Raw genomic sequence first — 25,881 nt, forward strand, 5'->3', positions numbered from 1 at the left:
TATTTGAGGGGTGTTTTTTCTATACTACTAGGCCTACATATCGTTTCGGACAACACTGCAAAGAATGTGACACGGCAAGATTAAACGCTTCCGCCGTTCGCGGAGGTTAACGAGGTGTGCGGAGTCGCTCACTCGTGAAAGTATAAACCTAGATTGAATCTATTGTTGAATAAACCTGCAAAATATTTGGAATTATTCTGGATTCATTACACAGTAAAAAACAAAACAAATTAACGTGCTGCTGTTCAGAGAGACACTACATTTCTGTATTTTAATCTTAATTTATCGTGGTTCACATCGATATCGGGATATCCAACAATGTTATCGCACATCGCAATTCTAGTCCATATCGTGCACCCCTAATTCCCACAGAGGCCAGAGGTAGGCAAAAAAAGACCCGGGAATCCCACCCGGCCTCGGCCCCCCCAGGAGCTGTGGAGCCCCAGGGCCGCACTTCCCAGTGACCCTCGCATGCCCGCCCCCACAGGCGGGAGAGTGAGACCCCGGACAACGCTCCCACAGCCAAGGAGTGCAGGTCCAGGGGAACCAGAGGAAACAGAGCCCCCCCCCCCCCCCCCCCCCTCCCCCCCCCCCCCCCCCAGGACGAATCCTCATATAATAAGTCATATCATTATCAAATCATTTTGAATCGCATCATATCATGAACAGGAGTGATTTGTATCGCATCGTATCGACAAGGGGTTTCAGTGTATCGCAGTTATATCGTTTCGGTCAAACTACGTGTGAGTATTTCCAGTGTTTTTCAGTAGTGCAGGGCTACACACCAGAGATGTCAATGTGTGTCTCCATCCTGGGGTGCTGTTTCACTCTGCAGTAGTAGGTGTTGTTGTCATTTCTGTACACAGTGATGCGGTGAGTCACTCTGTCTCCGTGTGATTGTCCAGGTCCACTATTGAGTTCTGTTCTTCTGCTGTCCAGCCACTGGAGCTCAGCTTCAGGCCACCAGCCTTTAGTTTCACATAGAAGATGAACCCCACCTGAGTTATCAGTGTACTCCTTTCTGATCTCTGGATGAGTTCCAACACCTGTGGATAAACCAAAGAATCAGTCAGGTTAACAGGAGTTTAAAAATAATGTCTTCATGTTGTATAATTACATTTAGCTAAATATAAGGAATTGGTCATATACATTAGATATTAGAATGCATAAGAAATTAGCTTAAACAGAAGCACTTTTACTCCTAGTCTTAAACCTGTTAGAAAGACGTAATCACATGTAATTTTGTTCGGTTTATAATTTTTGTGTGTGCCATTAAAATATGTGTAACAGGATGACTTATCCTGAGCTGGATTTGAACCTAGGTTCCCACTTACAAGGATCTGCAGTAAAACTGAGTGAGCCAATCCACCACTCAGGGTTAAAGTTGGAATTTATGGTTAGAGTTGGAGTTAGGGCTAGGTTTAGCATTAGATTTAGGGTTAGGGTGAGGGTAAGATTTAGGGTTAGGGTGAGGGTAAGATTTAGGGTTAGGGTGAATGAGGTCTGTGCTACCAACACACCACAGAGGACATAATGAAAAACTGTCAGGGGAAAGGGCATGCTCAAAGAGAGAACCCAAACCCTAACCCTAGAGAGAATTCAAGTGAGTGAAAGTACCACTGCAGACTATAAAGAGAGATCCCATCTTCCAACTTCTAATGGTTACTAAGGTTACTTGTCCAACACCTGTTGATTCTTCTGATATACTATACAACATCTTCAGAAAACCATATACGATATCAAATATTGTCTCAGTTGGCATACTGGTCTATTTTTTAAACTATCTCACTCGTTCTACAACCCACACTGATTTTGCCTTTTGTCTGATAACTGTAAGGGTGGATTCCAGGGTTGGACTATTGTCTGCCAACATGAGGTAATCAAGCCATGGTGTAGTTGTAGAGTGTCTGGATACCAACACAGAGATCTGGGTTCAAATCCTGATCTGCACTTATAAACTCTATTTATCTCACTTCCCAATTGACATGATCAGACCATGCAACAAATTCTGTCCCATCTGCAGGGTCTCAACGTCTGTCCCATCTGCAGGGTCTCAACGTCTGTCCCATCTGCGAGGTCTCAACGTCTGTCCCATCTGCGAGGTCTCAACGTCTGTCCCATCTGCAGGGTCTCAACATCTGTCCCAGCACTTGGGTCCTACCTTCAAACCTACATGGCTCACCCAGTTAGCCTCGGTTACACTGATTTCCTATTGAACCTGCTTGTACTGCATTTCAAGCTTGTTGCTCTTTTGGACTGTCCAATAAAGATTCCCGTGATGTCTGTGGCACAGCAGAAGAAATCAAGACCCATGCAGATCCTTACAGGTCCTAGTTTAATATCCAGTGTGGGTATACAAACTACAGCCAATCAACAGAATGGGGTCAGAACCAGAGGTACAGCAAACAGCTTAAAATACAGCATACAACTCAGTCAAAAACAGTCCAGGTCAAAAGCAGAGCAAAGATCCAAAGCAGGACAAAATGGTCCCATGCACTGTGAGACCTCTGAAGTTCACTATTTGTAGGTCTAGTTTTGTCAATATGCCTGTGTCTGTCTGTGCCTCACTGGAGTCTTGCACACATATCTGGCTTTTCTCTGCTCATCCCAGCATTGCACAGCTGGAGTGTTAGAGCCTGAAGATACAGAGCAGGTGCAGGAGGGGAAGAGACCGGTCCTTCTGTCACCACCAGGAGGAGCCCACGACTCAGATCACAGCCCAATCAGCGGTGATGACCTACACCTGTCGCCCTTGTTTTTTTTTAGGAAGACAGATGCAGTGTCTCACTGCTGAGTTGTCTGACTACGTTGCTGCCAACCTTCAGCCTGTCTCTCTGTGTTACGTTATGTTGTGTCTCAGTCTCTGTTGAGTTTCTTGTTTCTTTTACTCTGTCTTTTCGAGTTCTTACCTCCTGCGCCGCTTTCTGGCTTCTCTCAAGTGTTCCTCCCACTGTTATATTTTCCTATCCAGTTTGGTTTTTTTTGGGGGAAGGGTTTTTTGTTCTTCGTGGCGTTCGCCAGCTAGCTAGTTACTTCCCCTGTTGTCTTTTGTTTTTCTTTGGTTTTGCTTCCCCATTTTTTCTCCGCATTGATTTTATTTTGCAATTATTTCAGTTCTCCCATTTTCTCCCCGTTGAATATACTCCGCGAGTGTTTTGGTTTTCTCCCTCATTTATTGCATTTCTCGGACTAGGCACTTGTGTCCACTACCGTCAAATCTCTATGGGGGATTTTGCTTCCTAAATCCCCCAACATTACAGAACAACTCAGCCAAAACATGGACCCAGCCGCATCCCGCGAAATAGAAGGGATAAAGTCTGTAATGACCAGGCAGGGGCAGATGATAGGGAAGCATGAACAAATGCTACAACAAACACTTGAACAACTGCAGAATGTTGTAGTTGCTGTGCAAACCATCAGCCAGCGCAGTCCACCCCCTGCTGCTCCTGTTAACCCGCTGCATGTTTAACCCTCTGCCATGTCAGCTCACCATGAGCCTGCTCTCCCGTCACCTGCACGTTATTCTGGTGATACTGAGGAATGTTTTGGATTTTTATTACAGTGTTCTCTCATAACACTGTAATAAAGCAGCAACCATCTCGATTTCAATCTGAAAACATTGTTTTAACATTGCTTTCCGCAGATAATGGACAGACACTCATGTCAGGAGATGTCTGTAGCCAAACCATCTCTTTGGACATGAGCATAGGAGGACATAGGGAACGCATAACAATGTATGTAATCAGTGCCCCTAGAGCCAGCCTTATTCTTGGGCTGCCCTGGCTCCAAAGGCATAATCCGAAAGGCCAGGTTCCTACCCCCTCACAGACCATATGATATTGCTATAGACCTCCTGCCCGGGACAAGTCCTCCTAGGAGTCGGTTGTTTTCCCTTTCTCCACCGGAGCGCAAGGCCATGGATTCTTATACCCAGAAGTCCCTGGCTACAGGTCTCATCAGGCAATCTACCTCACCCGCGGGGGTGGAGTTTTTCTTCGTAGGGAAGAAAGATGGGGGGTTGAGGCCTCAGACTGACTACCGGGGTCTTAACAAGATCACCATCTTCACAAAACTGGACTTGCACAGTGCATATAATCTGATCAGAGTACGTGAGGGGGATGAATGGAAAACGGTGTTCATAACACCCTCTGGCCATTACGAATACCTCGTAATGCCATTTGGGCTTATGAATGCTCCTGCTGTTTTCCAGCACTAGATCAACTAAGTTTTAAGGGAGGTTCTGGATTGTTATGTGTTCGTCTATTTGGACGACATCCTAATCTATAGTCAGTCACGTCAGGAGCACGTCGCTCACGTACAAAAGGTTCTCCAGTTGTTATGATATTAAACTCATATTGTCATTGCCAGATAATTTTCCTGGCGTAGACAGCTGTTTTTTGTGGGTGCCATTTTAATTAGCCTTGTTTATGGGATACAAGAAAGATTAATTTTTTTGTACTTAGCTTTGATTTGCTCTGTTAGATTACTTACTCACCATCCACATGAGATATAAGGATATGTCATTTCCAGTATCAAGGCATTTTAATACTAATGGACATTTTATTAAGAAAATTAGGAAGTAAAAAAAATGCCTGATTTACACTACTTGAACCCCATGAATTAATGTGATGATTTAAACATTTACAGTTGTGATCAAATTTATTCAACCCCCAATGCTGCGAAGGGTTTTATGGAATTCAGTGCACATTTGTAATTGTGTTCATAATGAAATCTTACAAGGACTTGTTAAAGAACTAAATGCAACTAAGATAGCATAAATTTTTTTTGTCATAAAGTATTAAATGGCCTTTTTGTGATTTCTTCATTGACACAATTATTCAACCCCTTTACGACTACCACTCCTAAGAACAGAGGTTCATTCCAGTGTTTTCCATCAGGTATTGAAAACATCTGTGGATGTCAACGAGCAGCAATCAAGCATGATAAGCACCAATTAGGCAGATTTAAAAGGACTGTGATACTCAGCTCCTTCTAGACATCTACTGGTGTGTTTCCAAGCATGGTGAAGGCAAGAGAATGGTCCCAGAAGACAAGAGAAGAGGTTATTGCTCTTCACAAGAATGGCAATGGATATAAAAAGATTGCGAAGTTGTTAAATATTCCAAGAGACACTATCGGAAGTATCATTCGCAAGTTCAAGTTAAAGGGCACAGTGGAAACGTTACCTGGTCGTGGCAGAAAGAAGATCCTGACCGCGACTGCTGTGCGCTACCTGAAGCGTAATGTGGAGAAAAATCCCCGCGTGACTGCTAAGGAACTGAAAAAAGACCTGTCAGATGTGGGCACTGAAGTTTCAGCTCAGACAATAAGGCGCGCACTGCATAACGAAGACCTCCATGCCAGAACGCCCAGACGCACCCCCTTGCTGACTCCAAAGAACAAGAAAAGTCGACTGCAGTATGCCAAAAGTCATGTGGACAAGCCACAAAGGTTTTGGAACAGTGTACTGTGGTCAGATGAAACTAAATTAGAACTGTTTGGGACAATGGACCAGCGCTATGTTTGGAGAAGGAAGAACCAGGCTTATGAACAAAAGAACACCTTGCCTACTGTGAAGCATGGCGGGGGGTCAATTATGCTTTGGGGCTGTTTTGCTTCTAATGGTACAGGAAAGCTTCAACGTGTGCAGGGTACCATGAATTCCCTTCAGTACCAGGAGATCTTGGAGGAAAATGTGATGGAGTCAGTCACAAACCTGCGGCTTGGGAGACGTTGGACCTTCCAACAGGACAATGATCCGAAGCACACATCCAAGTCCACTAGAGCATGGTTGAACATGAAAGGCTGGAACATTCTAGAGTGGCCATCGCAATCACCAGACTTAAATCCAATTGAGAACCTCTGGTGGGACCTAAAGAAGGCAGTTGCAGTGCGCAAGCCTAAGAATGTGACTGAACTGGAGGCTTTTGCCCATGAAGAATGGGCTAAGATACCCATAGGTCGCTGCAAGACACTTGTGTCAAGCTATGCTTCACGCTTGAAAGCTGTCATAACTGGAAAAGGATGTTGTACTAAGTACTAAAAAATAATGTCACTAGGGGGTTGAATAAAACTGATAATGATGTGAGCACAGTAAAGACATTTGTGGTTATTCCATCATAAATATTATGTTATGTTTGTCTAATTTATAAGTGCCTCTTTGATATAATTGTAAATAAGATGACTGAAATGATCAAAATCAATGTCAAACTGGCCAAAACACTTTATTTCAGTGGGGGTTGAATAAATTTGATCACAACTGTATGTTTTATGGACATTTATGGTTAAAATTGTTAGAGTTGTCGTTTTCAATAAAACATTTTTATTAGGATTGATCAAGCATTTGTTGTCATTTAAATGTAAGTATTATTATAAACAGCTCATCTCTGATTGAAATTACTTATGATAATACAGTTTTTAGTGCTGTGCTCTTATACAACAGTTGTGCAAAGTAAGAAAAGCAACTGAATATTGCATTAGGTATATACTGCAGAGACCTCACCTGAAGCCCTCTATGACTCCATAGGGACCCACATTGGATGACACAAGTTAGCATTATAGTAATTGTGCTCCAAATGTGTGATGCAAGCTGACATTCTAGTGAGTGATGGGCTAATATTTGGGCCCCCTTTGCATAACCCATATGGGCCCTATAAAGATTTGCCCATGGGCCCCTAATGGGGCTGAAGCAGGTGTCTGCAGTTAACCATAAGGGCCCTACTTGTTGCCCACACTGGCCCCGTCATTATCCCACAAAAACAAGGGGCCCATGTAGGGCCAGTGAATCATTGCTCATACGGGGCCCACCTGAGGCCCACATTGACCCCAATATTGGCCCACATGGGCTAACACACATGGGGCCCATGTGGAGCCGATGGACAAATCTTTGTGGGCCCCAGCTGGGTTGCCCAAAAAGGGCCCATGTGCCAGCCCATTTCAAACCCATGTGGGGCCTCGCATAGACATGTTGACTGGGATGGAGCATGTATTTACTTCATCCCTGTTGTCGCTGCCGAGACTGAATTTTAAAGATGTTTCCAGGATCGTTGGAGAACATTCAACAACGAAGGGTTCCAAGTTGAGGCTACAAATTGTTTGTAGAAGAATTAATTAACTCATACCAGGGTAAGGTGACACCAGCTAGCACTAGCTAGGTAACTAACTATTATTTAACGTATAGCTAGTTCCATTAGTCATCCTACAGAGTCTATATTATTATGATATATATTATAATATTATGAATGATACTGACAGCTTTAGTTAACAATATCTAGCTAGGTTAGCAAGCCAAGTAACGTCAGCTATTGATTGTTTGGTTTACATCAGTATCAGTAAAGTTCATGACATACACCAAGTTATTAAGTGTTGTTGTTTATTCAGTGTCCAATATAGTCGACAGCAAAGTGATGGTCAGAGCTAGATGAGCTAGATGCTAGTGGATCAGAGCTAGTTTCAGAGCCGGTTTCAGTGGAACAGTTGCTGTCCACATTTGAAAGAGCAAGCTCTCGGCTGGGAGTACACGTCCGTCCACCACGAACGTGTACTCCCAGCCGAGAGCTTGCTCTTTTCTAGCTAGATGCTAGCGGATCAGAGCTAGGTGCTAGCAGATCGGAGCTAGATGCTAGCGGATCCGAGCTAGATGCTAGGGCAAATGTTCAAATCTTCCACAACCCCTGACTCTGGTGGTAGGGTTGCCACCTGTCCCGGTGTTCACGTATGTTATGGCCCATTTCCACTAGGGCCTGCTTGGCGCGGTACGGTTCGATACGGATCGATTCGCAACGGAACGGTACGGTCGCGTTGTGTTTCCATTACAATAGTGGACCACCACAATGTGGGTGGAGTCACTGTTGGCGCGCGGGTTGTAGTGTCGTGACATCATTTGTATGCGACCACAACACCGGTCGATGCCCCTTAACACATACCATTATTGTATCTTATTTATCTTTATCTTCATTAATGTATGTGGTTGCTCTAATTATTGATAATAATTTGGTATTACTCAAACAGGCTGAACACAATCTGCATAAAAAGCATCAGTCATACAATCAAATGAAATCAAACTTTATTATGAAATATAGATATTTAAAGTACAACATACAGTATGTAAATAATATATTTATAGTAAAAAAAAGTGCAAAAAGCAAATTACCTAAAAATAACATAGCTTTATATGAAATAAATATTTATAGTACTACAAGCAACATTTTGTGTGCTTTTACTGGCGTCTGTCTTGCATGGTGTTCACAAGTTCGCCAAGCACCCCGAGGAAAGCCCGGTTGAAGGAAACATTTTCCGCCAACTCCGCTCGCATCGTCAGTGGAAGGGGAATCTTGAACGTAAAAAGTAACAAATATTAAACACAAGCATTCCCATGAAAGCAACAACAATATAGCGTAACTGCACAAAATGTGTAGCACGTCATCGCTGCTCATGCTTTGTTTATGGCTACAGCTAACTAGCAACTAGCAAGGCTAAGAGCTAGCTATTGTACAGTAGTGACTATGGTGGTAACATTAACTACAAACACAGCTCTAAATTCCTGCGTTTACAATAGATGCGTTCATATTACATCTTTTACGAGCCTAGTAAAACTGTGAAATCACAATACACTCACCATTCTCCGTGGCCTCCAGCACCGACATTGTCGTGTCCAGCACGTTTTCTCTTCCGTTACTGGCTGGCCAGTGACCGTATATGGCATCCATTTGCTGGAACCATTTCCAGTCTTTGCGGTTTGCTCCGCTGCGTCCGTTATGGTCCTTTACCGCCCGGTAATTGCTTTTAAGCTTGTTTAGCTTGGACCGACCGGCACTGCTGAACGGACCGCTGGTAGCCATGAGTGGCCATTAGCGCGGAAACCTCGCTAAAAACCTTTACATTTCTAGTGGCCCCGTCCAGTTCGCCCTGGATTTTTTGATCGCTGATTATTAACAGAAAGGTTTGTACCTCAGCGTTTGACCAGGGAACAGACTTCGCTCCTTGGGTTTTAAAAACGGCTGATGAGTCCATAGCATAGCGGAGGAGTCGCTCTCTTGTCGCAACCTGTGACGACACTCCCTGGCCAATCAGTGTCATGCTGTTCCTCCACGTCACAGAACTGTACCGCTTTGGAACGGTTAGAACCTCGAGCGAGTAGGTACGAAAAAAGTACACGAAGGGACCGGCAAACTGGGACCTGGTACTAATGGAAACACTCACAAACCGTCGCGAATCGAACCGTACCGCGCCAAGCAGGCCCTAGTGGAAATGGGCCAATAGAGTGTCCTTGTTTTTTGTCAGACCTAGGTGGCAACCCTATCTGGTGGACGTATGTGTACTCCCAGCTGAGAGCTTGCTCTTTCAAATGTGGACAGCAACTGTTCCACTGAAACCGGCTGGGAACAGCACCAACTTTTAGCCGCGAGCTTCCTACTATGTCTGCAGCAGTGAAATGCTGGCTACACACAAAGATGCTCCGCATCACAAGGTTTTCCCCTTTTTCTCTCCTAATTGCACAAACCCATTTTCTTTTTTGCTCGTTGTCAGCCGGAAAACCATGGAAACTGAGATACGGCTGTTTTTGCTTCAAGTCTGAACACCCTGGTGCACTGAAATAGCTCGTTATTGGACTCTGCCATTGTTTAATGCAGTGGTTCCCAAACTTTTTCTGCCATGCCCACCTTTAGTAGATGAGAATATTTTTGCGCCCCCCCCCCCCCCCCCCCCCCCCAAACTCAAACGCCTTTTGACCAGTGGTGTAGTTAAAAAAATAAGTGAGGGTTCGCGAGTGTAAGTTGTTGAGGCTGCAGTGTTCCCCCGAAACGATAGGTGGCGATAGGGGGCAGTGGAGAATAAAAACCCCTGCAAAACCGGTGAAAGAACATTTTTACCTGATGGTAAAAATGATACATACCTGATACATAGATCTATATAGACAGAAATATACATCTATATACATCTATGAATCTGCGCGAATGGTGGAGGCGTTTATACTATCCGCGTCACATTCTTTGTAGTTTTGTCCGAAACAATATGTGGTATTATGAAGAAACACCCCTCAAAAAAAGGAAATGAACATTTACCTGCCGAATTTTAATGTTGCTTTGTGTTTCAGGTTTGAAAAGTGCTGAAATTTAGGCTAAAGTACATTCAAATGTTGAAATTGTAACTACTTCGTTTCACAACAAATATCTGTCTGACTGAACAGTTCTCTTGTATTAAGTTAACAAATACGCCTTTTGTAATTCCAGGACGAAACATGAGAGAACGTGAAGAGGTTAAGATTGGGCGTTTTGAAAATAAACCACCATTAAATAATGTGATAAAAAAGCAAATCATTTCGAGTATATGTATAAATATTTAACTTATTTAAGTTTATTGTGCTGGGAAATATTGAACTGGACCTTGAAAGTGACGTTCAAGTGCTTTAATTCCACCTTATAAAGGTGTATGAACCCTGCAAACATGACTTTGTTAATTGCGCTGAGGCAGGGCGCGTGTAAAGTTACAAAATTCAAGAGGTGCAGGTGCACGACCTCGCGAACCGACAGCGCACTAGACCCTCGCGCATGTGCGGAGCCACCGCGATTACATCATTTTCGCCGCGCGGACCCTCGCGACGCGTCAAGTATAAACCAGGCTTAAAAGAGTTTTTTCACGGACACTCGCGCCAGTCGCGACGCAACCTTCCAAGCATGTTTTACTTTCAAGCTCTGCGCCCCCCCCACTTTGGGAACCACTGGTTTAATGTGTAACGGAAGTAACTTTACCCTGCGATGAGAGCTTCCGGAAGAAAAAATGCAGAAGTGTGAAAAGGGCCTATTGTAGGCCTATATTGATTTACTAATTGCAAAATATATACAACAAGGCCTGCAGACAGTGGAGGATAAACAGAAGTTAACTGAATGACTTAAAAATGACTGTATATTGTTAATATTGGGTATGGATTTTATCAGTTGGTGGTGTGACTTTTTTCCATTGAAAACTCACGTTTACAGAATGTTACAAATAAAAGTAAATTTTCATTCAACATATGCGTGTAATTTTTTTTATAATGAAGTGTTCCACGTGCGCTAAAAAGTGCCCTTTCCCCCCAAAATGTCTGCACGCCACTGGCGTGAGGTGTGTGGAGTCGCGCGCTATGGTCACTCGTGAAAGTATCCAGCCTTATCTGATACACGGCTGAACGGTTCATGTTTCAGTTAGGGGTGGGATGCGCAAAAAAATTAAACGAATTAATTACAAGCTTTGTAATTAATTAATCAAAATTAATCGCGTTTTAATCGCATTTCAATAATTAACATGATAAATATTAATTAAGTTTGAATGATGATCAATGAACATAAGCATAAACTTCAACATCTTGTTTATTTTTCCACCAGTCTACTACACAGACCAATAGATGAGTGCAGAAAACAGAGCAAACAGTTTTCAGAACACTGGAAATTCTGAGCTTTGCTCAAGATATTGGAAGTATAAGAAGAACTGAAGTAAATCAGAAGATGTTTTTTAATACCATTTTAGATGGTAGACTTTTTGTTTAATTTCCCAGGCCTCTGCCACAGGCATATCCACAGTGCCTAGAAGTGGTCTTTTGCATGCTCAAAGCAAATGACTGGATCTTCCATTCATCATCTATAATATGAGCTGTCACACCAAGATAATTCTTGTTGCTAACAGAGGTCCAGTGATCCCCAGTCAGAGCCACATTTGTGGCGCTCTTCACAATAACCTGTTTTACTTCCCTTTCCTCATCATACAGCTGCTGGATTTTCTTCAACATTGTCTTTCTGGACGGCAGTTTGTAACTTGCATCAGCTGACGCCATTTGCAGCACTTCTTGTAAGCCTTTATCTTCGACCACAGAGAGCGGTCTACAGTCCACAGCAATCCACCTCGCCAGTGAATTGGTCAATTTGTCTGACGTGGACTTTGACATTTTGTTTCTTAATTTGAACCCCGACATGTGGTTGCGTGTTGACTGGCGACACTCAGGACTAGGAATACATTTAGCAGCTAAGTTATCATTACTGACCTGTGCGTTAGCCCAGCATGTTTTGTGTTGAGGTGGTAACGAAGGGTGGAAGTGCTCCTGTGATAAGCGAACTCCTTCCTGCATAAAGTGCAAATAACACTATTTTTGTTTGTACTTCCATCTGGAAGTTTCTTATATTTAAATTTCCCATCCACCAGCGTAGCCTCTTCAGTCATCTCCATCATGATTCATGATCTTATTGTGCGTCCATATAATCTGTATGTCTGGAACTCGTGCACGGAGAAACATTCCACGGTGCAAAAGTGTCTCATGCGTTAAAATGCGTTAATATTTTTAGTGCGTTAATTTTCCTGTAATTAATTAATCGAAATTAACGTGTTAAAGTCCCACCACTAATATATATATATATATATATATATATATATATATATATATATATATATATATATATATATATATATATCAGTAGCGAACCGTGACCATTAAACCTGGGCCCGCTACTCCCCCCCCCCCCCCCCCCCAAAATTTTTTTTCCTCTCCTAATAAACTGCACTAAAGAATAAAGAAAAAACCGAGACGACAGTATAACTTTAGAAACGCATGTAGTGCGTTCAAATAACATTTGTACTAGATAACTTGTTAAGCAAAATAAGTTTCCAAACAAAATAAGGTTTCACAGCTCCGTGGTTCTCGCAAGCGGAATATGTAAATGAGGACGTCAAAGGGCCGAATCGAAACTAGCTAGCGGCCGTAGGCTAACGACAGCTAGCGTCGCCACAGCAGGCGGAAATTATCATACAGTTAAGCCCGCCCACTAAGAGGGAAGATATGATTGGTCAATTTTGCTGTCATTTGAAACTGGTATTGCGCTGAATTATAACTGCCAGGCCCTCTGTAAACGAACAGCGGGCATCACAGTCCTGATAGGGGGAGACACAGACTCACAGGCTTCCACTTAACCCCTCACCTTCCAACACAGATTGAATAGACACGGTTGAATAATTTATTTGCTTATATTTTTGTAACTGTTTAGATGTCGATTGTAAAACTGTAAGTAGATAAAATAAAATTGGATAATTATATATATAATGTTTTAAGAATATTTTAGGCCCTCTGAGAGGGCGTAGAGGGCCCTGATGGTTCCCCACTGATATATATATATATATATATATTGCATGGCGAAGCAATGATTTAGTAACAGCATGCACGCATTTAGATACGTCAGCTTTGCTTAGTCCTTGGGCATCACCAACAGTGCAGAAACCCACCTGTGGCATAAAATCGGAGGGCGGTCAGTAACTGCATCGTGAAGCTAAGGGCAAAATTCTGCATTTAGGCGAACTACATGGCCTCGTGGATTACGTCTTCTATTCAAAGCCTTCTATATACTCTGCCATGTTCATCACACAAGCACAATTGTTAGCATTAATCCAAGTTACTTATATGTGCTGCCGATTAATCGATCCATTTTATTGGATTTTATAAAACAAGCCTAATAGGCCAACTTGTATCCATTTCTTTGCAAATAATACATTAACTGAAAGTCTGAAACGCTATTAACTGCACGATGATGAACGGAGAGATTTAATTAAATATTGGGAACATATCAACTAATGCTAAATAATTCAAAGTATTTGATTTTTGTTGACACAATGTGGTATATGCGATGTAATTACTTCAAAAGAAAATAGGCTAATTATACACATAAACGCAAATGTTGTAATGCCATGATTAAAACCAGCGCGAGTGAAATTGGCGCCTCTATCCTTTTTGAGGTAAAACTGCACGTGAGCTTCGAGTTAAGAAGTACTTGAGTTACGAATGGGGCCGGAGATTCTTAACTTACGAACGACTATAAGAACGACGTAAGTTACGAAGAGTTTCGGGAAACACTCGTAAATTTAAGAATATTCGTAAGTACGAGGTTACGAAGTACTTAGAGTTACGAACGTTTCGGGAAACCCACCCCTGTTCTGTTCTACTGTTAATTACATGAACATTTGTGTCATTTCAAAACGTTGATGTTCTTCTTTGCTTCATTATTTTTTGTTGACCATCTAGATACGTCTTGAGGAGCAGACTCACCACTGATGTTAATCGATGTCTTCATCCTCTGATCTCCCTGTTGGACTACGCAGGTACAGCAGTTGGTCTCAGTCTTCTGCACAGTGATGTTGCTACTCACGTTAACTTGTTGCCGTAGGCCCCCTAGTGGTCATGCCATCGGCGACCCCTCGCTATATTTATGTAATGTAGTCTACTTAATGTTTCCGTCAATAGTACCATAGGAATGACGATAGAACCATCTGAATGCGTTTAGCCATGATTAGCTACCGTAGTATAAAACATATGCATACATAATCTGAGTTTCCTGTGTGGTGTCGTGTTATACTACACCATTTACCTTTAAGAAAAGGTGCACAATGTTACCACATACTGTCGTAATTGACGTGTGCAGCGCGACACTTTCTAAACAAACACGACAACGGGCTACATTCACAGCGGTTTTCTTGTTAGCGGTTTAGTTTTTATCGGTAACGTAAGAGTCGACGAAAGTGTAAGGATCTATTACTGTTTTTGTTATATTTGGTTTGCATAAATTTGCAACTTGCTGAAGCGAATAATCGTCGGCTTTGTACAGGGACGTCGTTTTCATGTAAAAATTGACGCCTCGAAAATTGATAGACTGCGGTATTTTGGAGAAGAGTAAATGAAAAGGTAATTGGGGGAAAAAAGCTATTTCTGACTGCCTTAAAGGGTTAATGCGTCCATTGTGTCCATAATTCAAACTAGCATATTCTTCACTGCCCAACCACAGAAGTTCAGGTTCAAACTCCCAGCCTGTAGTTTCACACAGTAGTCTGATCCCTCCTGAGACATCAGTGCTCAACACAGAGATCTTTAGAGGTGTTCCAATATCTGTGTATTAAGAGACCATAAAACAGCTCAGCACTGTACACATGAGAAATGAGGATCATGTTCTGATGACACACAGAGCCCTAAAGATCCTTTAACCAGGAAGCAGTAATGTGTTTTACTTCCTCTGCTGTGTACACTAATAAAAATATAAACATCAGTTTTTCCTTTTACTCTGATGTGAACAGTGTAATGTTGGACATGTCTGAATAAAGCACACAGGAAATGTGTCTCTTACCTTTAACAGTGAGATTAATGGTGAGCTCATCATAGGCGCCAGTGCCCTGAACTCCACATCTGTACTGTCCTCCATCAGACCACTGAACATTCTTCAGGAGCAGTGAGGTTTTGCCATACTGTAGCTCCTCTTTAAACAGAGATGTTCTGCCTCTGTATGAAGGATCCTGATCATCAGTCTTGTCTTGTTTATTCTTATAGTGATGCACCAGTTTGTCTCCTAGATCCTGTCTGGTCCACTTCACTTCCATGTCCACAGCACTCATGTGTGGTTTGAGTGAACACGGCAGAGTGATGTCAGAACCAGAAGCAGCAACAACAACACCTCCACCCTCCACAACACCTCCACCCTCCAGAATAAATAGCTGAGCTCCTGTAATGAGAAACACCACCATGATTAACATGCACACTCACTGTACAACACACACCACACATGGATACAGATATTCCACATATTCACTATACACTACACACAGATACTCCACACACATACTGTACACCACACACACAGATACTCCACACACACAGATATTCCACCCAGATTAAGGAAGATGAATGGCTGGTGGAATTACAGCATGATGGAGACACTATGAAATCTGATTAAGAACTGGTGCTGTATATGTTCAATATGAGAGTTAAACTGAGCTGATTTAGCTCTGTTACAAATACATTCATGGCCATTCACACTTTGATCCAGTCCAGAACATCTAGTCGGTTGTGGAATTCAAGACTCTATAGAAAAATAAACATTTAAAATAAATAAAAATAATAAAAACTCTGAAGCATGTCTTAGACTCTTGTGAGGTCAGGACCTTTTCAGTGTGTGAATGGCATTATGACCCTGAATCTTTGAGTTACTGCTGTACAGAGTTAAACATGTCAAATCCCCACAGTCACCTGTAGAAGAACATGGATCTTAAACCAGGTGGTAATTCACTCATGAACCTTTAGACTAAGTGCTGGTGTCACTCTATCAGTGCTTCACAGAACTAAAGCTGCACACCGTGTTACGCAGACATGACTACATCACCTCTGGGCCTGAACACAGTGTGTCTGAACACACTTAACAAATTACATGAGCACACTAACTGAGAACAGCATTCTCCCTCTGATCCACAGAGATATGACACACCAGCATTTACACTGAGAACTACAGCCTTTGGTCTGGTAATGTACTCGTGTGTTGATTTAAATGGACATTATTCGGTTTCATTAGTTACTTTTGTGGGTGTTTTCATCCGGGCCAAAGGAGGTTTGAGCATGTACTGCCCTCAAGACTATGTGGTGTGGAGTCAGTTTGATGGACATGGCACCCCAAACCATCACTGTCTGTGGAAACTTTACACTGGACCTCAAGACATGTGAAATCTGTCTCTCCTCTCTTCCTCCAGACTGTGACCTTGATTTCCGTAGAAAATGCAAATGTACTTTCATCAGAGAACAGAACTTTGAACTCCTCAGCAGCAGTCCAGTTCTATTTGTCTTTAGTCCTGGTGAGACACTTCTGTCTCTTGTTCAAGAGTGGTTGACTCAAGGAATGTGACAGCTGAACCCCACACCTTACATACGTCTGTGTGTGGTGTCAGCTGAACCCCACACCTTACATACGTCTGTGTGTGGTGTCAGCTGAACCCCACACCTTACATACGTCTGTGTGTGGTGACAGCTGAACCCCACATCTTGCATATGTCTGTCTGTGGTTCTTGAAGAACTGACTCCAGCTGCAGTCCAGTCATTGTGAATCTCCCCCACATTTTAATAGGTTTTGTATCCTTCTGTTCTCCTCTCTATTGATGTGCTTGGACACAGAGCTCTGAGAACAACCTCTTTACTAATGACCTTTTGTGTCTTGCCCAGCTTATAAGGTGTCAATGGTTGTCTTCCCCATGACTGTGTAGCCTACAGAACTAGACCGAGACACCATTTAACAGACTTTTCAGGTGTTTTGAGTTAATTGGCTGTTGAGAGTATGGCACCAGGTGTCTTCAATTGTCACGCTTGGCTCCGCCCCCTCCAGTCCGCCACACCTTCCTTGAATATTTCTGCCTTCGTTTGCCATCTCAGCTGTTTCTAGTTTGTCTCATTATTTCTGGTATTAAGTTCCTGGTTTTCTGTGTTCTGATCGTGGGTTATTGTGGTTGTGATCTGGTTGTTGCGATCTAGCTTAAATGTTTAAAACCCTGTGAATATTTGCTCTCATAATGGTCAGTGTCGCTTCCATGTCCTTTGTGTATTTTGACTTTGGTTATTCGTAAAAGTGTATTCTATGTTCATTCTTAGTACGTCCTGGTTTATGCTCTGTGCTCTGTTACATTGTCAAAAACTCTTTTTTTTAGCGTTCGTATCTTCTGTGTAAGTGGTTCTGGTTTCTGGCACCAGGTGTCTTCAATATTGAATCTTTTCACAATATTCTAATTTTCTGAGATACTGAATTTGGGTTTTTCAGTAGTTGTCAGTTATAATAATCAAAATAATAGAAATAAACACTTGAAATATATCAGTCTGTGTGTGAATGAATGAGTATAATATCAAGGTTTATCTTTTGAATGGAATTACTGAAATAATCAACTTTTTCATATTCTAATTTTAAGACCAGCACCTGTACAAACATTTATATATTCTTCCTGTTTAGAGGCTTTACTACGATGTTATTTCACAGGTTACAGTACCTGAGAGAGACCAGTGGAGGAGCAGAATCATCACAACACCCTCCATCTGTGTAAGAGAACAAGTTAGAATATCAATTTACATTAAAACTCACTCTTAAATTTAACACGCAAGGCAACTGTATCAGTTCATCCCTAAGTGAAAGACTTGCTTTCTAGAATTTTAAAACTTTATCTAAAGTGTATTTGATAATCAAATCCTCTGTAAATATAACTGAGCCTGTGATGTAGTGAGGGATTATGCAGGAAGCCGGGACGACACAACGTAGCTTAAGTTTTTATTTAGAAAGCGCAATAGTGCTAACAAACATTACACGGGTCACAAGTGTCAATAAAAGACACAAGAGCAGACAAAGAAGAAAGACGCGACACACATAGAAACTATAACACATAACAGGTGCAACGAAACGGAACAGGTGAGATGACTTATGGAGGTGAACATCTAAACATTAACAACCACATTAATTTCCCTGACAAATTCTCCCTGAGTGTGTCTGTGTATCTGTGTTTTTCTGTTCAATAAAAGCAGTTGTCTGAGTGTGTGTGTGTGTGTGTGTGTGTGTGTGTGTGTGTGTGTGTGTGTGTGTGTGTGTGTGTGTGTGTGCGCGTGCTTGTATGCCCAGTGGTGGATGGTGTTCTGCCACTAGGGTCTGTCCTCTCTCCCCTTCCTGCACCCCATTCAGTCCCCCAGGGGGTGTGGATCCCGGTAGAGAGTATGCTGTGTGTGATTGGCTGCCGCTTCTCGCTGGTGTGTGATTGGTTGTGTAAGAGTTGTCCCTGTGTTAAAATTGTAAAGCGACATTGGGTATCTAAAAAGGCGCTATATAAGTTGAACATTCATTCATTCATCGTCCCAGGCCCCAGATCACCCCAGGCAGAGCAGCACTGATGCACCTGAAGCCCCTCACGCTCTGCTGGGCAGGTGATCGGGGTAGTGCTGGGTAGTGCTGACATAACGGCCGCGTGCACAACGGATAACCAACCAGCAGTGCCGTTGGCCTCCAGCAGGGGGCAGCAACAGGAGACGTTGGCTGTGTTACGAGTTCCGCAGAAAGACTGCAGAGTAGTGCAGTGTCGCAGGGAGGGGCTCCAATCTGTCCAGTATAGCAGCTACATCATCCAATTGCACACCCGGAGAGCCAACCGCAGTTTTAGACCTGCAGTTCTAGACCTGCAGTTCTAGACGTGCCGTAGTTTTAGATGTATGTAACGTAATATCCAGATAGTGTTTTAGTATGTCGCGGGAGCAGATGGAAGAATGATATTTATAAGCAGCAATAATATATGATAGATATATGATAATGTCTGAAGGTCATTTTTGGGTTATCGTAATGTTTATGTCATGAATGTTTATGTGATGAATCTGGCTAGCGTTAGTGTGTCTTAGTTCATTAGTTCTGGCTACCTTTATGGCTATTTAGTAGCTTTGATTAAATTTGAAACAGCTTAAAGGAAGGAAATTAGCACGTACTACGCTACTATTAATACTAAAAGTAGTAAGCAAGCTAAAGTAGCATTTCCCCATCATTATTAACCCATAAGAACCCAGACTATGTTCTGAATATTGATACAATTGAGCATATTAATATATGATAGACATATATTTAGTCTGCTAAATGCCATAAATGTAAATGTAAATATGATCGGTCTGAAGGTCATTTTTGTGTTATCGCAATGTTTATGTCATGAAGGATGAATCTGGCTAGCGTTAGTGTGTCTCTGGCTACCTTTATGGCTACTTTATAGCTACTTCGACTTTGAGAGAAATGCTAGTCCTGCGAACGTAAGTTGTTGCGGGGGGGGGGGGGGGGGTGGCGAACGTAAAATGGACAAAAATTAAGTATTATATAGCGATCGATCGATCGATCGCCAGTGTTTGCGCCAGAGCGAACTGGTAACTCATTGAATCATATATATATATATATATATATATAGAGAGAGAGAGAGGTAAATAAACTAGATTTTTTTTCGGCGTGAGAAATCGGATGTGTGGCGTGTGAGCGAAAAACCCCAAGTATCACATAATATTTGCTAGTTGCATGCCAATGAAGGTATACAAGTAAAATAAATCACTCCTAACATTCTGGAAACGTATGCTTACTCACTGAAAGCATCCGGATATTATGCAATTTTTGCTGATTTAATATAAAATAGCCTATGCCAGTAATCCAGTAGTTTAATTAAAAATAAAATATGTTCAGGAGACAAGCTGTGTGTGTAAATGACAAAATTAATCCAAACTCCCTAAAAGAACAGGGAAAATGAGGCGTACTACTTCTATTTAAATACAAAATGTGGTGTACATTATCGTTTAAAACTTGTCAAATGTTAGAGATTTGGCTAAAACAATTGAGAATCAATGGGCATATTTAACAAATAAACTCTTTATACAATGGATTATTACAATATACAAGCCCCTGAGCCTACGGCATGCATTGGAACTGCTGGTCTAGAACTGCAGTTGGCTGTCGTTAGCTACATTCCGAGCCGCTAGGTGGCGCATGTCTAAAACTACAGCACGTCTAGAACTGCAGGTCTAAAACTGCAGGTCTAGAACTGCAGTTGGCTCTCCGGCTGTGCAATTGGATGCATCTCGCTGGGAGGGGCTCCTATCTGATCAGTACAGTAGTGACTAGGAGGGGCTCCTATCTGATCAGTACAGTAGTGACTGGGAGGGGCTCCTATCTGATGAGTACAGTAGTGACTGGGAGGGGCTCCTCCCTGATCAGTAGTGAAAGTATAGTTGTGAAAGCATGATGTGCATAAACCTGTAAAGTGAGTCATGACTATATGACATTACACATGAAAAAAACTAAATTAAGTACATAAATGTTGGGTTAAGACAACAAATAACACAAAACAGAGTCCCCATCACTTCTCATAATAAAGGTTTTTAGCCTAGCTGTCACAAATCCGTTTAATATAACACAGGTGCGCCAATAGTTATTACTGTGTCAATAAATTGCAAAACAAATCGTTTAAATGTCGAACGCTGTCTACGTAAGGTCCAAAATGCCCGTTTCACTATTCAGCACCTTCAGAAGGATCAAAGGAAGAAATGAAACCACGTTCAACAGGAAGCGCGCAAACGTGTGAACGCGCAAACCTTCCACGAGGCGATGCGCTAAAGAAATATAACCCAAAAAACCCACATAATGATGAATAGCGCACGAAAGAGTTTAATTAAAGTTTACATTTTCCTGAAGATTTTACAATGTTTCGTTTATAACTCTTGAATAAATTGAATTGTGATCCAGTTTTATATGTAGACACTATATAGACACTATTTTATATGTAGACACTGTAGGTTAAACCTACAGACATCCTAAAATAAATCCAGACGACCAGAATCAGCTCGCGTGTATTTGGTGTAATTTGAGCTGTTCTCTTTAACCCACATCCTGTTATTCACTGAATTATCAGAATGTCTAATCTAGACCCACAGAAACATGACAGCACCAGAACCGACGCACCCGTGGTATTAACCGCCAGTTTTGTTTTGTATCGATTGAGGAAAACGACCGTTTGTAATTTATTAAATTAATTATAAATAGTGAAGGCGAACTCACTTTAAATGTACCACTGCTTCAACGGATCTGCTCAATAACGAGTCTTGTAACGCTGTCACCACGACGTGCCTCCTCTGCAGGAATAAGCGCTAGTTATCCGCTCCACACCCGGATGGTTAGACTGATGCCACGTGCGTTTCCGTCCTGTGAGACGCTGCTGGTGTCAGATGCATATGAAGCAGATGCAGGTCTGGGCTGCTCATGTATGGAAGTTTTTCTGTCTCAATATTAAAATGAAAATGTAATGTGCATTTGCATTTACATGTTCTACTCATACAAGCAACTTTGAGCTCAAAATTCAAATTCAAATGCAATAACTCCATTTTCATTTGCAATTGTTCCACTCATACTATGGAGGGTTATTTGTGACAATATTATATAAATAAATGAACAAAGAAATAATTGTTTAAAACGTTAAATAAATATTTAAAATGAGATTTAATTAATTAAATTATTAATTACATTATTTAAATATGGAAAGGAAGCATAAATAATTTTATGTAATTAAATTCATCGTTAGTTGATTGTGATATTTGTATTTCATTAATTGTTTAACTTAAATAATTAAATTAATTATTTCATTATTTATTTCATTATTTCAAGCGCGTCGTCGAACCATGAAATAATTAAATCTGTCAACATCAGCCATCAAACTCAGTGGGCGGGCCTAACTCCGATCGATGCAGGTTGATTGCTCTGGCCTGTGTGAGTGTTTTATCAGCATGGTGGCTCTCGACATGGATCTGCAGGACATTTCTCAGGAGTTCGTTAGAACTATCTTACAGCTAGCGGAGGAAATTGAATCAGGGGCTGCAGCCCCAGACTCTGTCACTGATCAAATACACGACTTTATAGAAGTGTTAGGGCTGCTTTCTGCTCTCTCTCACCAAAATATAGACTACAGGGTAACTGCAAACTTTGAAGAAGTGCTCCAGCGCTTCTCCATCCAACCACAGCAAACTACAGCAGGCCCAGGTCGCCCAGCCTTTCACATCCCCAGCGGAATGCTGGAGCACCAAGTTCTCTGTGGAGTAACAGCTCCTGAAATCGCAGATATGTATGGAGTGTCTGAGAGGACCATCAGGAGACACATGGAACAGAACGGAATACGGTGGGTAACCAATCATTTGTTCCATATAAATTTCCCTAATGTAGCATCATCTAGTTCAGGTATCACCAAATGGCGGACCGCGGTCCGGATCCGGACCCGAACGCCGTCCTGTCCGGACCCAATCACATTCCTGATTAACTGGATACGGACCCAAATGCCAAAAAAAATTTAACGGGAGACTATATTTTAAACCGGAGAATTTATTTTCAGACGAGTGTTACGTTCACCACCCATTTGAGTGTTACGTTCGCCACCAACCCCTTCCCCCTCAACAACTTTCGTTCGCCACCGCGGACCCGGACCTAAGGTCTGAGCTATCTGCCAAAAATGGACCGCGGAAAGATTTAATTGATTACCCCTGATCTAGTTCTAACTAAAGTACTGAAAGTACTAGCTAGGTCAGTGTAACGTTTGTCAGTGTAACATATATTTTTGCACCCAATTTTTCCAGTTTTCTCAAACGGTCAGAAAACTGAACTGATAAACGTTACACTGACCTTACTACTATATGAAAACAGTTTATCATGGCTTTAATATACTAAAACATTGAGCTATGAACACCAAACTTAACTTGTTTATTACTCTTCATTCATACTGTCTACTGCTGTAAAGATGAACATGTACAATTGTAAAGTATATTGTATAGAGATATCCCTTTCCCATCATATATGACTTTGCTCAATGCTTTTGTTTGCTGCAGAAAGACAGACCTCTATTCACCACTCACTAATGAAGAGCTGGACTACATTGTAACTGATGTCCACAGAAGCCACCCAAACACGGGCTACAAGCTAATGCATGGTCTTCTGAAAACCAGAGGTATACGTGTTCCAAGTAAGTGTGTAGAGAGACATTGTATTGGATGGGATTTAATGCTATCTAGCTGTGTAAAGAATGAAGAGAGCACTGCAATGGTTTTAATGTTCTGGCTGATATATACAGCTGTTTAGAGAATGAAGAGAGCGCTGTGTGTGAAAGACTGCCCTGCCAAAAATCCAGCTCACGCCCAGCTTGTCATCCACAAAAACATAGCCTATGCTGGTAAAGAGCTAGTTTTTTATTGGGTGTCCAGCTGGAACGTGGGCTGGATTTTTTTTTTTAGAAGGGTAGTGGCGAGCAAGCCAAGGTGCATGAAAGCTGTGATTAAATATCAGGGTTATTCCACCAAATATTGATTAGTGAACTCATCCAAAGTTAAAACATTACTATTGTTATTTCTAAATGAATATGAACTTGTTTTCTTTGCATTATTTGAGCTCTGAAAGTATTGCATCTTTTCCTTATTTTTATATTTCATGTTTTCTGCAGAAAATGCTCTAAATGAAAATATTTTCATTTGGAATTTTAGAGAAATATTGTCAGCAGTATATAGAATGAACCAATAATGTTCATTTTACTCACATACATCACTTGCAATGGTCTCTTAATTTTTTTCCAGAGTGGTATGTGTTTTTCAGCTATATTTCTTTTCAGTCTCAAGGTTGAGAGAGTCTTTTCGCAGAGTTGATGCAGAGGGTGTGAGACGTCTACGGTTGCATACACTAAGACGACGGCAGTATTCTGTGCCTGGCCCAAATTACTTATGGCACATCGATGGTAACCATAAGCTCATAAGGTATCAGTAATACTGGCAGAAAGAAAAATCTATGTACAGATATGTGTACAACATTGTGAGTTAGCTAACCTGTTCACAATTGTCTCTTTCATACAGATGGAGGTTTGTGGTCCATGGAGGGGTGGATGGATTCAGTCGCTTGGTGGTTTACCTTACTGTGGCTGGCAATAACAGAGCAAACACAGTCTTACAGAGCTTTCTCACAGCTGTTGATGAGTATGGATTGCCATCAAGGGTACGATCTGATAAAGGTGGGGAGAATGCAGACGTTGCAGAATTTATGATCAGGAGCAGAGGTACCAACAGAAATTCCCACATCACCGGCAGAAGTGTTCATAATCAACGGTAAATTCACTTACCTTACATTATAGTGTTAATTGATTGTACAAGAGAAGATATACAATCCAGGTTATGTCTTTCTTACAGAATAGAAAGGTTGTGTAGGGATGTTTATGAGCATGCTCTAGACCTCTTCTACCAGATCTTTGTCTCTTTGGAAGATCAGTCAGCACTTCACCCTGACAATGAACTCTATCTATTTGCCTTGCATTGGATCTTCCTACCACAAATACAGAGGCATCTCAAGTCTTTCAGAGATGCTTGGAACTTCCATGGCCTTAGAACTGAAAGGGGTCAGTCACCAGAACAACTCTGGAGAAGATACAGAGAGCAAACTCCCACAGAGGACTTAACCGAGGTATGTATTCATTGAGAAGTCAACATTTTAATGTAATTAAACATTCTGCATGCGTGCATTTCAAACATTTGCTTATATTTTTTACTGAAAAACTAGCTGGTTTGTTACTGCAACAGTAGGTATTATACACTGACTGGTCATTAAGTACGTTATCTTTGCTTCTACGATGAGCATTGGGTACTGTAAGAAGTCACTAGTCTATTATGATAATATATTTCATAGGTTAATGAAGACTATGGGATTGACTGGAATGGGCCTCACACCCTTCTTGACAACACTGTATCTGTTCCGGAGATCCAGCTGCGCCGTGAGCTCACTGATGATGAACTTGCTTCTTTGCCAGTTCCAGGGGGGCCTTTGGATCGCACAATTGGCATGTACTTGGAGACTGTTCAGATTTTGTCAAGAATCATAGGAGACTGAAATAAATTGCATATAATTTATTCTTGTAGCATATCTAGATAAACATGCATTGGATTTTCAACAACAGTTAATGAAAAGCAAAAAATAAACACTTTGTTTTAACAGCATGAATTTGACATAATTCTTTGTTTTCTGGAACTAAAATAAACTGTGTTGTTAAACAGCCCTATCCTGTCTATTTTTTGTCCATTTTATTACAGAATAAAATAGTGAAGCTAAACATGAGTTAAACTCTTCCCTTTGCAAGCCTCTTTCAAACATGAGGTGAAAAAAAAACTTAATCTTGTTGGTACAGACTTATCAATTTGATCTGAGCAACATCACCAGGTGCACAAAATGTGCCATGAACTAAGGTCTGGAACAAATGACCAAAGTTTGGTCCAACCTAATGAGGTTGTCTTCGGCCAGAACAACTGAACCATGGTTAAGTTCATCTGCAGTGTGAAAACACTGAGATGTTTTAAGCTTTTGGACTAATCAGATGAAGTTGAGACATGATATTGTAATGCATTCAATAACAGCAGAAGAAAAAGAACTGTGTTGTGCCGTTATCACCCACATCCACATACCACCCCCCTTTTTTTAGGAACAGAAATAAAAGTAATTAGAGGGGATTGCACTACCCTGAATCTGCTGCAGGATAGGCCTACAGTTGGATTCAGTACAACAC

The 25,881-nt window shown here is 41.6% G+C and overlaps 2 protein-coding genes across 2 annotated transcripts in view; one reads left to right on the forward strand and one right to left on the reverse strand.

Moving 5' to 3' along the window:
- LOC143497362 (butyrophilin-like protein 10) overlaps positions 1-21,482 on the reverse strand; it is a 47,681-nt gene extending 26,199 nt beyond the window's left edge. The window contains exons 1-6 of the mRNA XM_076993270.1: positions 21,366-21,482; positions 17,800-17,845; positions 15,132-15,503; positions 14,736-14,896; positions 14,063-14,162; positions 786-1,046 (exon numbers count right to left, since the gene is read on the reverse strand). Coding sequence (XP_076849385.1) covers positions 786-1,046; positions 14,063-14,162; positions 14,736-14,896; positions 15,132-15,503; positions 17,800-17,845 — 940 coding nt within the window. The 5' untranslated portion in view covers positions 21,366-21,482. The remainder of the gene's footprint in view (positions 1-785; positions 1,047-14,062; positions 14,163-14,735; positions 14,897-15,131; positions 15,504-17,799; positions 17,846-21,365) is intronic.
- A 568-nt stretch (positions 21,483-22,050) lies between these two features.
- Positions 22,051-25,367, forward strand: LOC143497344 (uncharacterized). Its single transcript, XM_076993246.1, has 6 exons — positions 22,051-22,476; positions 23,177-23,295; positions 23,950-24,091; positions 24,188-24,436; positions 24,666-24,788; positions 25,011-25,367. The coding sequence occupies exons 1-5, from the start codon at positions 22,088-22,090 to the stop codon at positions 24,781-24,783; spliced, it is 1,017 nt and encodes a 338-aa protein (XP_076849361.1). The 5' UTR covers positions 22,051-22,087; the 3' UTR covers positions 24,784-24,788; positions 25,011-25,367.
- The last annotated feature ends 514 nt before the right edge of the window (positions 25,368-25,881 follow it).

This window comes from Brachyhypopomus gauderio, unplaced genomic scaffold, assembly GCF_052324685.1.
Source record: "Brachyhypopomus gauderio isolate BG-103 unplaced genomic scaffold, BGAUD_0.2 sc107, whole genome shotgun sequence".
Lineage (NCBI taxonomy): Eukaryota > Metazoa > Chordata > Actinopteri > Gymnotiformes > Hypopomidae > Brachyhypopomus > Brachyhypopomus gauderio.